The sequence below is a fragment of the Diadema antillarum genome, unplaced genomic scaffold (genome assembly GCF_040938485.1).
Source record: "Diadema antillarum isolate AM-2024a unplaced genomic scaffold, OU_Dant_1.0 seq00001325_RagTag, whole genome shotgun sequence".
Classification (NCBI taxonomy): Eukaryota; Metazoa; Echinodermata; class Echinoidea; order Diadematoida; family Diadematidae; genus Diadema; species Diadema antillarum.
This window is the reverse complement of record NW_027272096.1, coordinates 276,236-292,950: the sequence shown is the minus strand read 5'-3', so window position 1 is coordinate 292,950 and position 16,715 is coordinate 276,236. Positions and strand designations below refer to the sequence as shown.

At 38.2% G+C, this 16,715-nt stretch overlaps 2 protein-coding genes and 1 long non-coding RNA gene across 3 annotated transcripts; all 3 read right to left on the bottom strand.

Annotated features, from left to right (window-relative positions):
- Window positions 1–1,756: 1,756 nt before the first annotated feature.
- Window positions 1,757–3,057, bottom strand: LOC139708306 (uncharacterized). Its single transcript, XR_011709337.1, has 3 exons — window positions 3,014–3,057; window positions 2,320–2,561; window positions 1,757–1,857 (listed from the first exon to the last, which is right to left on the bottom strand). It is a non-coding gene; the product is annotated as an uncharacterized lncRNA (long non-coding RNA).
- A 1,086-nt stretch (window positions 3,058–4,143) lies between these two features.
- LOC139708337 (uncharacterized) lies at window positions 4,144–6,714 on the bottom strand. The gene is made up of 5 exons (XM_071620297.1): window positions 6,504–6,714; window positions 5,813–6,054; window positions 5,213–5,354; window positions 4,806–4,857; window positions 4,144–4,240 (listed from the first exon to the last, which is right to left on the bottom strand). The coding sequence occupies exons 1-5, from the start codon at window positions 6,685–6,687 to the stop codon at window positions 4,144–4,146; spliced, it is 717 nt and encodes a 238-aa protein (XP_071476398.1). The 5' UTR covers window positions 6,688–6,714.
- Window positions 6,715–8,568: 1,854 nt separating this feature from the next.
- LOC139708305 (uncharacterized) lies at window positions 8,569–15,848 on the bottom strand. Its single transcript, XM_071620269.1, has 11 exons — window positions 15,742–15,848; window positions 15,050–15,078; window positions 14,534–14,650; window positions 13,374–13,413; window positions 12,779–12,841; window positions 11,849–11,872; window positions 11,097–11,258; window positions 10,379–10,570; window positions 9,700–9,941; window positions 9,091–9,232; window positions 8,569–8,684 (listed from the first exon to the last, which is right to left on the bottom strand). Exons 1-11 carry the CDS (start codon window positions 15,821–15,823, stop codon window positions 8,584–8,586), a joined length of 1,194 nt encoding a protein of 397 aa, XP_071476370.1. The 5' UTR covers window positions 15,824–15,848; the 3' UTR covers window positions 8,569–8,583.
- Between the last annotated feature and the right edge of the window lie 867 nt (window positions 15,849–16,715).

Here is a 16,715-nt window from a genome sequence, read left to right as displayed (position 1 = left end):
CTCCGGGTTGAGCTGTAAATTCGCGTTCAACAGGTCCATCGCTGGACGAGAGGACACCAATTGTAACGCTATTGGGAGGTGAACCATTGGTTGTGCTTATGCTGACAGCTGATATCTTAATCGTCAGGTCTGAGGTGTCATCGACTGATTTGACAGTGACCTTCACTGTCCTCTCTGAAGTAGGTTCGCTCCAAAGGTTGGTTTTATTGTTGTCAAGTAAAACTTCCAATTTAGTATCAAGATCCACGCCATCCAGTGGTTTTCTGCAAGCAGCTGGTAAATAAAAGAAATGTCTTGGATGTAGACGGGCGTGACGACGAATTTGTAGGGTACAATATTGTTAAGTGAACAGTAACACGTTAAAGTCATTGAAAGAGATATTAACATATGCATTTTAGTCATTCGTTTAGTTAAGCAAACTTGGTTGCTGGATACCATCAAGCAGAATGAAGATGAAGGAAGAGGTTACGCTAACACGAAAGAGTTGAGTGACCGCCTTCTAGTTTTACATGACATAATTCAGGTTTTACGTCTTCGGACACGAGTCTTGGAAAAATGGAAGTGAGAAGTTACCTGGCGTTGTAGATTCCTGTCGTGCTGTTGTGGTCGATGTAACAGTTGTCTGAGTTGTAGTTGTTGCTTCAGGAGTGGCAGTAGTTTCCTCTACTACTGCTGTTGTTTGCTCGGTTCCTGGAGCAGTAGTCGTTGTCGCTCGCGTTCGCGTCCTTGTTGTCACTTCTGTGAAAAAGGAGAAAACGACACACATGTATCTTTCACTCAGTGTTTTTGACAGATGAGAGACATTTGTTTTTAAAGAGAAGACTTATGGCGAAGAATAGTCGAAACCAGTTTGATCTTAAAGCAATTATCATTTAGTGATATCTGATTTTCTTTTTTTGGTACATGTTAATTCAAAAAGGTTAGAAATACAATGGAGACGTAGACCTACCTGACTGACCCAGAGTTGTCGTTTCTGTAAATGTTGAGAGAAAGAAACAAATGAGAACATTCTCCTTCTGGATCGAATACAGTCGTATTAGACAGAGGTGAAATATGAAATAATTATATCTTCAAAGACAATTTTCCTTCTTTCCTTGACTTAGATGATGATTTCAAGTGTATTTTGAAAAAAAAACAAAACAGTGTCATCGCTTTAGATGTTGAGGAAAAAAAATGAGATTGCAGCGTTTGGCGCTTCGCTGTGGTATTGAGCTTTCAAAGAAATATTATTATTTTTTTTTACTTATTCAATGTTTTCATGGTATTTGACCAAACCGAGGAAACCTAATTTCTATAAAAAATACAATGTATTACCTGGGGGAGAGGTACCTCTCGTGGTTGGAGCCGGAGTGGGTCCTGCGGTAATATACAAACAAAGGGGAAAATAAATCCATAGGAACCTTTTTAATGAAATTGATCTGGCCATAACTAACAACTTAAAATGCTGTAAGTTCACTTATTATACCGCTCATAGCGCACGGAGTGAATGCAATGTGTCTTATAATCTATATACATGGATAAAGAATCAAATGATTAGAAATAAATCATAGTATATTCCTTTTCTGCGTAACTAGAACTTTTAAGGATTACGAGAGACACGTTAGATAGAACTGTTTGAATTTTTAATCGTGAACGAGAATTTTCCGTTTGAACTCACAAGAACTTGTCCACATAAGAGTGTTGTTTTTGAATAAGTCGCTTAAAGTGCACCTACCCTGACAGCCGTAGACCTCGATTTCATTTCCTAGATTAAGTGCTATCTCCAAAGGTTGCTTCGATAGCTCGCACAGGCCCCAATTCGGATGGAAGCCAGAGGTTCGTTGGAGCAGAGTCACTCAAAGAAAACGTCACTTCGCCCTATGAAGAATACAAAGAAATTAATCAATGCAATTAGTACAACTTTCCAATTTGATGTCTGGACCAAAACAATGTTCAGAAAATGCCAAATGCAAATCCGGAAAATCAAATATGTTTGAAATACGACTGCAATAAAGGGGTGACATAATAATGTTTTTCCAAGAAAGATAACAAGTTTTAGTACGATGAATCAGAGAAGATGATAAGTAGAGATTTGACAGCTAGGACTGGTACACTGAAGATAAAAGGATATTGTTAAGCATTTCTCTATCATTCATGGTCGTTGGATATCGATACAGTGCTTTAGGGTTGTACGTGCAAATCAACACTCAAAGCACATAAAGGGTTAATAGAAGATACAGGCGAAATAATGCCCATTTTCCTTTTATAACGTATTAATACAAGAAGTGGTAATGTATGTTCTGTGTAGAACAAGGGAATACTTGTCTATTTAGGATTTACCTGACTCTCTGACTCTCCCGATCCTGAACCGGAGAAGTCACCAGATCCTGATTCTGTGCTCTGTGCAGGAACAATAATCCATTCATCTCCTTCGGCGCGTTTGATCCTGAATACTACTGTAGTCATTGTAGGGAAGCTGCTGGCAGGTAGTTTGATTCCTCTGATAGTAGTAGGCTGACTGAAGCTGGCTTCGTATGTCAAGGCAGTGACTTCTTGCAATGGCTCTTGTGGCTCGTAGCATTCTGAAAAGAAATGGTCAATCGTTCGTCTCAGTTATTGGGTAAAATATTTTGGCCATACCATAGCGTTCCACTACCGTTGATGTTTATACTAATGGGACATGAATCGTATTAGAATGGAATGGAAATTACCTGGTGCTGTTGTTGGTTGCTCAGTTGCTCAAGTGGTATATGTGATGGTCGACTGAGTAGCAGTTGTCTCCACTACTACCACTTTTAGTTGTTGGTGCAAATGTTGTTTTGGAATACATAACAATGTATTGTATTGTAGCGATGACAATCTCCTAAGTCTTAAAATGCCACCAGTAGTCAATTTAGAACATTATTCTCAACTAAATTCCATGCCTTAAATTGGGATAGAAGGGAAGTGTTAACTTACGATATTAATTTATAAAGAAAGTTCATTTGCCAGAGAGAGAGAGAGAGAGAGAGAGAGAAAAGAACAAGGCTTTTACCCATTGCTGTAGTCTGAGCAGGAGTAGTAGTAGTAGAAAGAGTTTGTGGTCTCCTCCATCCTAGTAGTACCCCATCGGAGTTGTTGTGGTAACAGCTGTGGTGGTAGCTTCAGTGACTGTTGTGGTGTTTCGACGTGGTGGTAGGTACAGTTGTAGTTACAGACGGTTGTAACTACTGTTGTTTCCATGCCCGTTGCTGATTAATGAAACAATAATGAATCGTAGTGTAGTGTAGTGTGAAATTGTTGCTGATAAGTTGAGTGCACTGTTATAAAGTACCAGAATAATCAGCAAGAAATATATGGACATAAACCTACCAAAGCAATAAACATGCCAATTATCTTTTTTTTTTCTCTGTGATTACTTAAAATTCTGAAGTTGATGTGTTGTTGGAATATCAGCAGTTACCGGTTATATATGAATGGATCATTACACGATCAAAAGAGATGGATGAGGGACTGATTAATTAGAAAAAAGAATTAAAGTGCAGGAGTAATGGGTGAAAAATGTATAGACATAAATTTTACCAAATCAATAACCTGCCAATCATCTTTTTGTGATCACACAAAAATTCCAAAGTTGATATGCTGTTGCAATATCAGCAGGTAGTGGTTAAATTTAGTGGGAGAAATGTATAGATCATATACAAGAACAAAAGAGATGAATGAGGACTTCTTCAGCGCATAAAGAAATGAAATTACCTGTTTCAATACATCCTCTGAATGTCACCGTCAATTCCGAATCTGCCACGTTGTAGTCGTCAGGAAGAGTGATTTCGAAATAAACTTCATTCAAACCAGTCAAGTTTCGAAGCTCGTACATTCCTTGAGTCTGATCGTCTCCGGGTTGAGCTGTAAATTCGCGTTCAACAGGTCCATCGCTGGACGAGAGGACACCAATTGTAACGCTATCGGGAGGGTGAACCATTGGTTGTGCTTATGCTGACAGCTGATATCTTAATCGTCAGGTCTGAGGTGTCATCGACTGATTTGACAGTGACCTTATAATTCAGGTTTTACGTCTTCGGACACGAGTCTTGGAAAAATGGAAGTGAGAAGTTACCTGGCGTTGTAGATTCCTGTCGTGCTGTTGTGGTCGATGTAACAGTTGTCTGAGTTGTAGTTGTTGCTTCAGGAGTGGCAGTAGTTTCCTCTACTACTGCTGTTGTTTGCTCGGTTCCTGGAGCAGTAGTCGTTGTCGCTCGCGTTCGCGTCCTTGTTGTCACTTCTGTGAAAAAGGAGAAAACGACACACATGTATCTTTCACTCAGTGTTTTTGACAGTTGAGAGACATTTGTTTTTAAAGAGAAGACTTATGGCGAAGAATAGTCGAAACCAGTTTGATCTTAAAGCAATTATCATTTAGTGATATCTGATTTTCTTTTTTTGGTACATGTTAATTCAAAAAGGTTAGAAATACAATGGAGACGTAGGCCTACCTGACTGACCCAGAGTTGTCGTTTCTGTAAATGTTGAGAGAAAGAAACAAATGAGAACATTCTCCTTCTGGATCGAATACAGTCGTATTAGACAGAGGTGAAATATGAAATAATTATATCTTCAAAGACAATTTTCCTTCTTTCCTTGACTTAGATGATGATTTCAAGTGTATTTTGAAAAAAAACCAAAACAGTGTCATCGCTTTAGATGTTGAGGAAAAAAAATGAGATTGCAGCGTTTGGCGCTTCGCTGTGGTATTGAGCTTTAAAAGAAATATTATTATTTTTTTTACTTATTCAATGTTTCATGGTATTTGACCAAACCGAGGAAACCTAATATTTCTATAAAAATACAATGTATTACCTGGGGGAGAGGTACCTCTCGTGGTTGGAGCCGGAGTGGGTCCTGCGGTAATATACAAACAAAGGGGAAAATAAATCCATAGGAACCTTTTTAATGAAATTGATCTGGCCATAACTAACAACTTAAAATGCTGTAAGTTCACTTATTATACCGCTCATAGCGCACGGAGTGAATGCGATGTGTCTTATAATCTATACATGGATAAAGAATCAAATGATTAGAAATAAATCATAGTATATTCCTTTTCTGCGTAACTAGAACTTTTAAGGATTACGAGAGACACGTTAGATAGAACTGTTTGAATTTTAATCGTGAATGAGAATTTTCCGTTTGAACTCACAAGAACTTGTCCACATAAGAGTGTTGTTTTTGAATAAGTCGCTTAAAGTGCACCTACCCTGACAGCCGTAGACCTCGATTTCATTTCCTAGATTAAGTGCTTCTCCAAAGGTTGCTTCGATAGCTCGCACAGGCCCCAATTCGGATGGAAGCCAGAGGTTCGTTGGAGCAGAGTCACTCAAAGAAAACGTCACTTCGCCCTATGAAGAATACAAAGAAATTAATCAATGCATTAGTACAACTTTCCAATTTGATGTCTGGACCAAACAATGTTCAGAAAATGCAAATGCAAATCCGGAAAATCAAATATGTTTGAAATACGACTGCAATAAAGGGGTGACATAATAATGTTTTTCCAAGAAAGATAACAAGTTTTAGTACGATGAATCAGAGAAGATGATAAGTAGAGATTTGACAGCTAGGACTGGTACACTGAAGATAAAGGATATTGTTAAGCATTTCTCTATCATTCATGGTCGTTGGATATCGATACAGTGCTTTAGGGTTGTACGTGCAAATCAACACTCAAAGCACATAAAGGGTTAATAGAAGATACAGGCGAAATACCGCCCATTTTCCTTTTATAACGTATTAATACAAGAAGTGGTAATGTATGTTCTGTGTAGAACAAGGGAATACTTGTCTATTTAGGATTTACCTGACTCTCTGACTCTCCCGATCCTGAACCGGAGAAGTCACCAGATCCTGATTCTGTGCTCTGTGCAGGAACAATAATCCATTCATCTCCTTCGGCGCGTTTGATCCTGAATACTACTGTAGTCATTGTAGGGAAGCTGCTGGCAGGTAGTTTGATTCCTCTGATAGTAGTAGGCTGACTGAAGCTGGCTTCGTATGTCAAGGCAGTGACTTCTTGCAATGGCTCTTGTGGCTCGTAGCATTCTGAAAAGAATGGTCAATCGTTCGTCTCAGTTATTGGGTAAAATATTTTGGCCATATCATAGCGTTCCACTACCGTTGATGTTTATACTAATGGGACATGAATCGTATTAGAATGGAATGGAAATTACCTGGTGCTGTTGTTGGTTGCTCAGTTGCTCAAGTGGTATATGTGATGGTCGACTGAGTAGCAGTTGTCTCCACTACTACCACTTTAGTTGTTGGTGCAAATGTTGTTTTGGAATACATAACAATGTATTGTATTGTAGCGATGACAATCTCCTAAGTCTTAAAATGCCACCAGTAGTCAATTTAGAACATTATTCTCAACTAAATTCCATGCCTTAAATTGGGATAGAAGGGAAGTGTTAACTTACGATATTAATTTATAAAGAAAGTTCATTTGCCAGAGAGAGAGAGAGAGAGAGAGAGAGAAAAGAACAAGGCTTTACCCATTTCTGTAGTCTGAGCAGGAGTAGTAGTAGTAGAAAGAGTTGTGGTCTCCTCCATCCTAGTAGTACCCATCGGAGTTGTTGTGGTAACAGCTGTGGTGGTAGCTTCAGTGACTGTTGTGGGTTTCGACGTGGTGGTAGGTACAGTTGTAGTTACAACGGTTGTAACTACTGTTGTTTCCATGCCCGTTGCTGATTAATGAAACAATAATGAATCGTAGTGTAGTGTAGTGTGAAATTGTTGCTGATAAGTTGAGTGCACTGTTATAAAGTACCAGAATAATCAGCAAGAAATATATGGACATAAACCTACCAAAGCAATAACATGCCAATTATCTTTTTTTTTTCTTTGTGATTACTTAAAATTCTGAAGTTGATGTGTTGTTGGAATATCAGCAGTTACCGGTTATATATGAATGGATCATTACACGATCAAAAGAGATGGATGAGGACTGATTAATTAGAAAAAAGAATTAAAGTGCAGGAGTAATGGGTGAAAAATGTATAGACATAAATTTACCAAATCAATAACCTGCCAATCATCTTTTTGTGATCACACAAAATTCCAAAGTTGATATGCTGTTGCAATATCAGCAGGTAGTGGTTAAATTTAGTGGGAGAAATGTATAGATCATATACAAGAACAAAAGAGATGAATGAGGACTTCTTCAGCGCATAAAGAAATGAAATTACCTGTTTCAATACATCCTCTGAATGTCACCGTCAATTCCGAATCTGCCACGTTGTAGTCGTCAGGAAGAGTGATTTCGAAATAAACTTCATTCAAACCAGTCAAGTTTCGAAGCTCGTACATTCCTTGAGTCTGATCGTCTCCGGGTTGAGCTGTAAATTCGCGTTCAACAGGTCCATCGCTGGACGAGAGGACACCAATTGTAACGCTATCGGGAGGTGAACCATTGGTTGTGCTTATGCTGACAGCTGATATCTTAATCGTCAGGTCTGAGGTGTCATCGACTGATTTGACAGTGACCTTCACTGTCCTCTCTGAAGTAGGTTCGCTCCAAAGGTTGGTTTTATTGTTGTCAAGTAAAACTTCCAATTTAGTATCAAGATCCACGCCATCCAGTGGTTTTCTGCAAGCAGCTGGTAAATAAAAGAAATGTCTTGGATGTAGACGGGCGTGACGACGAATTTGTAGGGTACAATATTGTTAAGTGAACAGTAACACGTTAAAGTCATTGAAAGAGATATTAACATATGCATTTTAGTCATTCGTTTAGTTAAGCAAACTTGGTTGCTGGATACCATCAAGCAGAATGAAGATGAAGGAAGAGGTTACGCTAACACGAAAGAGTTGAGTGACCGCCTTCTAGTTTTACATGACATAATTCAGGTTTTACGTCTTCGGACACGAGTCTTGGAAAAATGGAAGTGAGAAGTTACCTGGCGTTGTAGATTCCTGTCGTGCTGTTGTGGTCGATGTAACAGTTGTCTGAGTTGTAGTTGTTGCTTCAGGAGTGGCAGTAGTTTCCTCTACTACTGCTGTTGTTTGCTCGGTTCCTGGAGCAGTAGTCGTTGTCGCTCGCGTTCGCGTCCTTGTTGTTGTAACTTCTGTAAAAAAGGAGAAAACGACACACATGTATCTTTCACTCAGTGTTTTTGACAGTTGAGAGACTTTTGTTTTTAAAGAGAAGACTTATAGGGAAGAATAGTCGAAACCAGTTTGATCTTAAAGCAATTATCATTTAGTGATATCTGATTTTCTTTTTTTACTACATGTTAATTCAAAAAGGTTAGAAATACAATGGAGACGTAGACCTACCTGACTGACCCAGAGTTGTCGTTTCTGTAAATGTTGAGAGAAAGAAACAAATGAGAACATTCTACTTTTGGATCGAATACAGTCGTATTAGACAGAGTTGAAGTATGAAATATATCTTAAAAGACAATTTTCCTCCTTTTCTTGACTAAAATGATGATTTCAAGTGTATTTTGAAAAAAAAAAACAGTGTCATCGCTTTAGATGTTGAGGGAGGAAAAAATGAGATTGCAGCGTTTGGCGCTTCGCTGTGGTCTTGAGCTTTAAAAGAGATATTGTTTTTTTTACTTATTTAATGTTTCAAGGTATTTGACCAAACCGAGGAAACCTAATATTTTTATAAAAATGGAATGTATTACCTGGGGGAGAGGTACCTCTCGTGGTTGGAGCCAGAGTGGGTCCTGCGGTAATATACAAACAAAGGGGAAAATAAATCCATAGGAACCTTTTTAATGAAATTGATCTGGCCATAGCTAACAACTGAAAATGCTCTCAGTTTTAAGGGAATTGATATTGGAATAGCTAACAACTTATAATGCTGTAAGTTCACTGATTATACAGTTCATAGAGCACGGAGGGAATACAATATGTCTTATAATCTATAAATGGAGAAAGAATCAAATGATTAGAAATAAATCTTAGTATATACCTTTTCTGCGTAATAAGAACATCTAAGGGGATCGCGACAGACACGTTAGATAGAACTGATTGAATTCTATTCGTGAACGAGATTTTTCGGTTTGAACTGAAAAGAACTTTTCCACACAAGAGTGCTGTTTGTGAATAAGTCGGTTTAAGTGCACCTACCCTGACAGCCGTAGACATCGATTTCATTTCCCAGATTAAGTGCATCTCCAAAGCTTGCTTCGATAGCTCGCACAGGCCCCAATTCGGATGGAAGCCAGAGGTTAGTTGGAGCAGAGTCACTCAAAGAAAACGTCACTTCTCCCTATGAAGAATACAACGAAATTAATCAGTGCATTAGTACAACTTTTCTATTTGATATCTGGACCAAACAACGTTCAGAAAATGCAAATGTCAATCTGGAAAATCAAATATGTTTGAAATACGACTACAATAAAGGGGTCACATAATTATGCTTTTCTAAGAAAGATAAAAAGTATTAGTATGAGGAATCAGAGTAGATGAACTGTAGAAATTTTACATGTAGGACTGGTACACTGAAGATTGAAGATAGATGATATTGTGAAGCCTTTCTCTATCATCATCCACTGTTGTTGGATATCGTAAACAATGCTTTAGGGTTGTACGTGCAAATCAACACTCAAAACACATAAAGGGTTAATAGAAGATACAGGCGAAATACCGCCCATTTCATTTATAACGTATTAATACAAGAAGTGGTAATGTATGTTTTGTGTAGAACAAGGGAATACTTGTCTATTTAGGATTTACCTGATTCTCTGACTCTCCCGATCCTGAACCGGAGAAGTCACCAGATCCTGATTCTGTGCTCTGTGCAGGAACAATAATCCATTCATCTCCTTCGGCGCGCTTGATCCTGAATACTACTGTAGTCATTGTAGGGAAGCTGCTGGCAGGTAGTTTTATTCCTCTGATAGTAGTAGGCTGACTGAAACTGGCTTCGTATGTCAAGGTAGTGACTTCTTGCAATGGCTCTTGTGGCTCGTAGCATTCTGAAAAGAATGGTCAATCGTTCGTCTCAGTTATTGGGTAAAATATTTTGGCCATACCATAGCGTTCCACTACCGTTGATGTTTAATGGGACATGAATCATATTAGAATGGAATGGAAATTACCTGGTGCTGTTGTTGGTTGCTCAGTTGCTCAAGTGGTATATGTGATGGTCGACTGAGTAGCAGTTGTCTCCACTACTACTACTTTAGTTGTTGGTGCAAATGTTGTTTTGGGGATACATAACAATGTATTGTATTGTAGCGATGACAATCTCCTAAGTCTTAAAGTGCCACCAGTAGTCAATTTAGAACATTATTCTCAACTAAATTCCATGCCTTAAATTGGGATAGAAGGGAAGTGTTAACTTACGATATTAATTTATAAAGAAATTTCATTTGCCAGAGAGAGAGAGAAAAAAAAAAGAACAAGGCTTTACCCATTGCTGTAGTCTGAGCAGGAGTAGTAGTAGTAGAAAGAGTTGTGGTCTCCTCCATCCTAGTAGTACCCATCGGAGTTGTTGTGGTAACAGCTGTGGTGGTAGCTTCAGTGACTGTTGTGGGTTTCGACGTGGTGGTAGGTACTGTTGTAGTTACAACGGTTGTAACTACTGTTGTTTCCATGCCCGTTGCTGATTAATGAAACAAAAATGAATCGGAAATCCAAGGTGAGAAACGCACGTTGCAGAATGTGTACGCTATAGGTGATACGGTATCAGCGTATCACCTATTGTGATTGTCAAAATCTGTCTTTTTAGGTGATTCGCTATTAGCGTGAACAGTAACACGTTCGTTATCCAGTAAAACTTGCAAATTAGTATAAAGATCCACACCATCCAGTGGTTCCCTACAAGCACCTGGTAAAGTTGGAAAGTTGAATGTAGATAGGTATAACCTCGATGACGACGAGTATGAAGCGTACATTTGTTCAGCAAACATGACACGTGCAACTTATTCAGAGATAGTACCATTTGTATTCAGTCATTTGTTCAGTGTAGGAAACTGACTTGCTTCCTGAATACATTTAGGCAGAATGTAGAGGAAGATCAGGTTACGTTAACGCGAAAAATTGTCCAACTGTCCTCTAGTAATAAATGAAATCCTTCCGGTTTCGAATCTGGGGACAGGAGTCCTAGAAAAACGCAAGTAAAAAAGTACCTGGCGTTGTAGATTCCTGCCTTGCACTAGTGGTTGATGTAACAGTTGTCTGAGTTGTAGTTGTTGATTCAGGAGTTGCAGTAGTTTGTTCAATGACAGTTGTTGCTCTTTCGGTTCCCGGTCTGGTTGTTGCTTCTGTTCGTGTCTTGGTCGTGGTGAATTCTGTTTAATTATCAATGAGATAATGTGCAGTAAGTAACACGCCTCTCCAGCATATTAACCTAGGCCCCGTTTACAGTGAGTGAAAAGATCGGGCTCAGCCTGGCCTTCCTTTCGCTGGAAACCCTTAAAAATGGCCAAATGCGGTTCAACATATGGCCGCGCATTTGGCCAAGGTCTGGAAGCAGTCTGGCCTTTTCTCTCTGTAAAAGGAAACTGGGCATAATGCGGTACCAAATAATCGTTTGTGTACAAGCAGAGCGCCACTATGACAAATATTAAAAGTTTTATTAAAAGCCCGGGCTGAGCCCTCCACTGTAAATCAAACAGAATTGCGCGGCCGAGTACCGTGATAATTGAGGCCGTGCTCGCCCGGCCCGACTCGGTCCAGCCCCGCACTGTAAACGGGGTATAAGCAATCACAATGCACAGGTGGGGGGGGGGGGGGGGGGGGGGGGGGGGAGAGAGAAAAAAAAGTTCTGGCGAACGATCCTTATTAGTGGTAAAGCAGCGATTCTTTTCATATTACGACACATTAAGAAGGATATGAAGTCTTAGGGCAAGAACAAGAAAATGAAAGCTATGAAATTTACCTGGCAGTCCCGATGTTGTTTTTTCTGTAATATGTGGATAATATGAAGAGATATACACACATTTATAAATCGGTTAGAAAGTCATCTCCACATGGCAGAGGTAGAAAAGTGTCCTTATTCATTGACTCCATCTTTTCTTGAATGATAATAAACTATTTCTTCCTATTCTATTGTCTAGAAAGCATAGCCTCTATTGTATGTGATAAAAAGAAAGACACACAAAACGGTACATGAAAGAAATGTACCGAAAGCATAAGCTTGTTGTGCGTTTCGCTCTCAGTTCTTATAAAAACATGAACATGAACAATCGCTGGCGAATTCGATGTAGTGCATCCGAAGACTTGACAAATTTGATATCCTCTCGGTCTGAGATTAAAATGACTCGTTATCTTGTCGGTTAGAACAATTAGTTAAGTAGAAAAGTCTCAATGGCAAAGGAAAATTCATACTCGAATTACGGCTACACACTTGAAAAAAAAAAAACCCAACACCATTTGTAGCGAGGAAACGACTTACACAGAGAGTGATATTGAACAAAATGTATTTGTCAGCGAAACTGACATAGCTTTCTTACTTTTTTATCCGAATTTAATCAAATATTAATTGTCCTACTAAGAAACTTGTAAAGTATTCAAAACTAACTTTTAACTGCATGGGAATTCCCCTTTACAATTCTTTTGACAACAGCTGTCTAAGGCATCTCATGGTCTAATAGGCGCGTCGTAGCAGTAGCATCACAGATCTGAAGTTGCACAATATGAAAGCGACACGCTTATGGCTACATTTTCATATTCTGTACTTTTGCTTGACTTTTGAATCTTGCGGATACTGTTCACAACTTATCTTTACCTTTCATTTACTTAGCTATCACGACGGTATGTGTCGTCTAAAAGGTGCTAATCAAATATAATCGTGATAATATAGTCTTACCTTCGCTACTCTGTGTTGTTGCTACACCAGTGGTCGTGCTTACGGTTGTAGTTTCCTGGGTTTCTGTCGGATTAAAAAAAAAAAAAATCATAACAAAAAAAAAAAAAAAAAAAAAAGAACCCGATGTCGATGTCGCCTTCATTCACAGTTTCGAAACAAGCAGATCTGACAGATATGCACAAAGCTTTAACGAAACAAAGAGTTGATGCACCGACGTACTGGGCATTCTCTATGTCCTTGAAATAATCTTGCCCGTGATATACAGTATAATTTCTCCTAATAGCAACCACAATTGGGTGATGGAGCCCTTGTCTGAAATATACAACACTGCCTTACTTAGATATACGTTACGCTTCAGCATTATCAATTGCTGTTGTTACTGTTCCTTGAATATGGAGCCAAAGTTTGATTAGCCCGGGGTAAAGGCTAAAACATGACACAATCAACTTCAGCTTTATTTGATGTCACATCTCTCTCATCGTGTGTACAATATATTTACTTGATGTACTCTGCTTTCTGATTACAATTGACAATTACTGCTTTTGCACACTCCACAGGAAGAGGGGAAGGAGGATGGGGTTTGAACGGTACTCACTGCATTCGTCACAGCAGCCACTCGGGTAAGAAACGTCGTCCTACACATTGAACATAAGAAAGCATGAAGTGTATCATAGCTTAATGCTACTTTTGATATTTGAAACACTATCCCCATGTGATTGATGCAAGTGACTTCATCATGCTCCATTCAGGAACCATCTAATATAACGCTTATGACGCATAATTTTTTTTTTTCATTTTGTGGTTTGGAGTACTTATCAATGGTCCCATCATCTTGAATTTTGCTTTCATATCCATTATCTTCATTAATTCTTTATGGCCAAAAGTCGTAGGTAAAAAAAAAAAAAACAGTTATCATATTTTTTTTTTTATTGGCATCATTATCCTCATGATCTTTATAATGAATATCATTATTATTGTTTAACACGTACAATAATATCCCGGTGATTGCATTGTTTGCAATAAGAATCAATGACTACACGTTGCTTGGTTTACAATACGAGTAGATGATGGTATCACAGAAAGAGGGGAATCGTTGGAAAGCATAGAACTTCTCTAAATTTCAGAAGAGACGCATTGAATTCAAAACGTGAAGCCAGCAAAAGAGGACATCAGAGAAAATAGCAAACAATTCGCGATGACTTGCTTCTGGTATCCCCTACGTAATAGGCAGTATCGTTTGTAGATTATTCAAATATTAGCACCACAAGCGAGTAGTTAAGGTTAACTCGTTAAGGTAACGAGAATAACAGGCAAGGACATGTGCGGGAAAGTAGGTAGAAGTCATTAAACCGTCACAGCCGGATGGGCGATAATAGTCTGCCTATAGACAACTAAATGCCTGTTGTAGTCTGAATATAAATATGTTTCTATCTGTTAACCTCCTCTCTCTATCTTTTATTTTGATAGGAATACAGTCAAACCTGCCTTCGCGACCACCTTTCTACAGCGGTCAACTGCAGGTATACGGCCACTAAAGAAATTCCCTCCGAGAGACAAGCCACGTGAAAGAACCTGTCATAGAGGGCACACTTTTCGTCTCACTCGGGTGGCCGCTATGAACAGGTTTCATTGTACATTGTGATTACAACGTACTTACTGTAACACATCATTATGAACGAATGATGTGTTACAGAGAGAGAGAGAGAGAGAGAGAGAGAATCCTGTACCCGGGGATGTTTTTACATTGGTACTCACATCACATTGCTCTGAGCAGTTGTAAACTTCGGGCACCCATTCTGGCCTTCCTGATTTTCCGCAGATCACGACGTAACAGGGAACTTGCTTTCGGATGTTATAGATCGTTGAGCCAACCTGACGCAGCACATACACACACGTACACATTATAATTGATATCCTAACCATGCATCACAAAACTAATAAAAAAAACCCCCGCATACCCAGTTTTTACATGAGGACTCAAAAAAGGTGATATTTGGTCAATCTAGTCAATCTTTGGTCTTTATATTATTTTCCTAAAAGAGCAAATTCTTCTCCTAGATAATTCCTAAGTTTGGGCTCAAACAGTGACTTGGAAATTGTGATTTCTGCAATTTGTCTCATTATCTTATAATGATTTACTGATAAAACGTGATAAATGTCAGTTTACTTTCATAGGCACAAGGGGATGCTAACGCAACTTTAAAAACGTAAATTTATCAATTCAAAACAGTAAATCAAACAAACGATGTCCACATCATCAGTGAGGCTTACCTGATATGTCACGCCTCCGTAAGTGCACCCTGAAAGAAGAAAGAGCCAGAAAATATAATTCTTATATTTGATTATAAAGAATACAACGTAGTTTAGGAATATCAATGTCCTGAAGTGTAAATGAAGCCACATCATTACAATTCCATGTAAAGTTCACATTTAACGATATCGAAGCAATTGCTTTAATTGGTTTATAAAGTATTGCGTTTTGATAAACCTGTGCAAATCGTTATACAGCAATGTCTTAGAATCACCAGACAAACACATTAATGAACTAAAGTCGACTTACACACTGTATAGTTAGCACGCGCAACACTATAAACTATAAAGCCAGGCAACGCGTATCTCACGCTCGAAAGTACATGCACAGTGTAGGTTGATACGACCACAGCAACAGATGCATTGTACAGATTTGATCCTGTCATTTGATCAACAAAAGCGAATTACAAAAGTAAATTCACTTGAAAATTTGCCTGATCATAAGCCCTGCAGGAAGAAACGTTGTAATAATGCTGGGAAAACGGATTATACAGCATAATACAATGGCGGATTGTGGATAGTATGAACGAAATTGTTATAGCGCAGATTAAAAAAAAAAAGTTGATCACAGTGTTTGTAGTAAAACACATTCCAAGTGCGTTTAGCCCAACAATTCACTCTGTATTTGTTGCGCGTTAAAGAAATACACTCACCATCTATTGATGGACCTTTGACTGTCGTAGCTGATAAAAAAAACAAACAAAAACAGAGAGAGACGTGAAGACTTATTCTCATGCTGTCCAAAAAGTCGGAAACAGAATGTTATTATATATATTTTTTTTCTTTGACAATCTTTTATTTTTCTTCCTTTCTTTCTTACAAATTAGTTAATTACAAAATGATACAAATATCATTATGACAACATAAATTCTACATTATCAATGTTACGAATGGAACACAAAGAATTTTGTATGCAAAAAATGGATAAAGAAAAACTAAAGGGAAAGGAACAAACACATCATACAGAAGGGAAAAAGGCACCCATCCTCAACCAACCCCATGTACAGTGAACGCGCTCACATTCTCACTCAGTGAGTCATTCAAATATATAAATCCCAAAATGACAGTTCTGATACTACCAGGGAAGCATTAGTTATGGGTGTGTAGGAAGGTAGAAAAAAAGTAAACAACAACAAAAACCCAAACAATATTACATCTTACAAACTGCCTAACACAATGATAAAAAAGGTTCAATGAAATTAAAATACTACACTTACATTCCCTAAATATATAACTCTTTCCCATTCAATAAATGTAACCTTATTTTAGAAATTTTAATAACCAATTCCTTTTCCTGATCTTTATAATTTATAATCATTAGAATTTCATTCGCTCAAGGAAGCACTCCTTTTGATGCGGAAAAATATATGATTTATTTTATAATTAAAATAATGGTATCGCACATTTTGATTTTAGAGAGTTTCCTTGAATTCCCATACAAATCAAATTCTAGTCAATAATTTCTATCTCCCTCAAATCAAATCTATCATTTCTTGCCAAGTTCTTTGAACTTGTTTACAAAACAGAAATATATGTGGATACGTCTCCTCCTCTTTTTTTTTAACAAAAAGAACATGACTTTAGCTGCAAATCCAAATATATAAGGGAGTACGTAAGGTAACCTTGT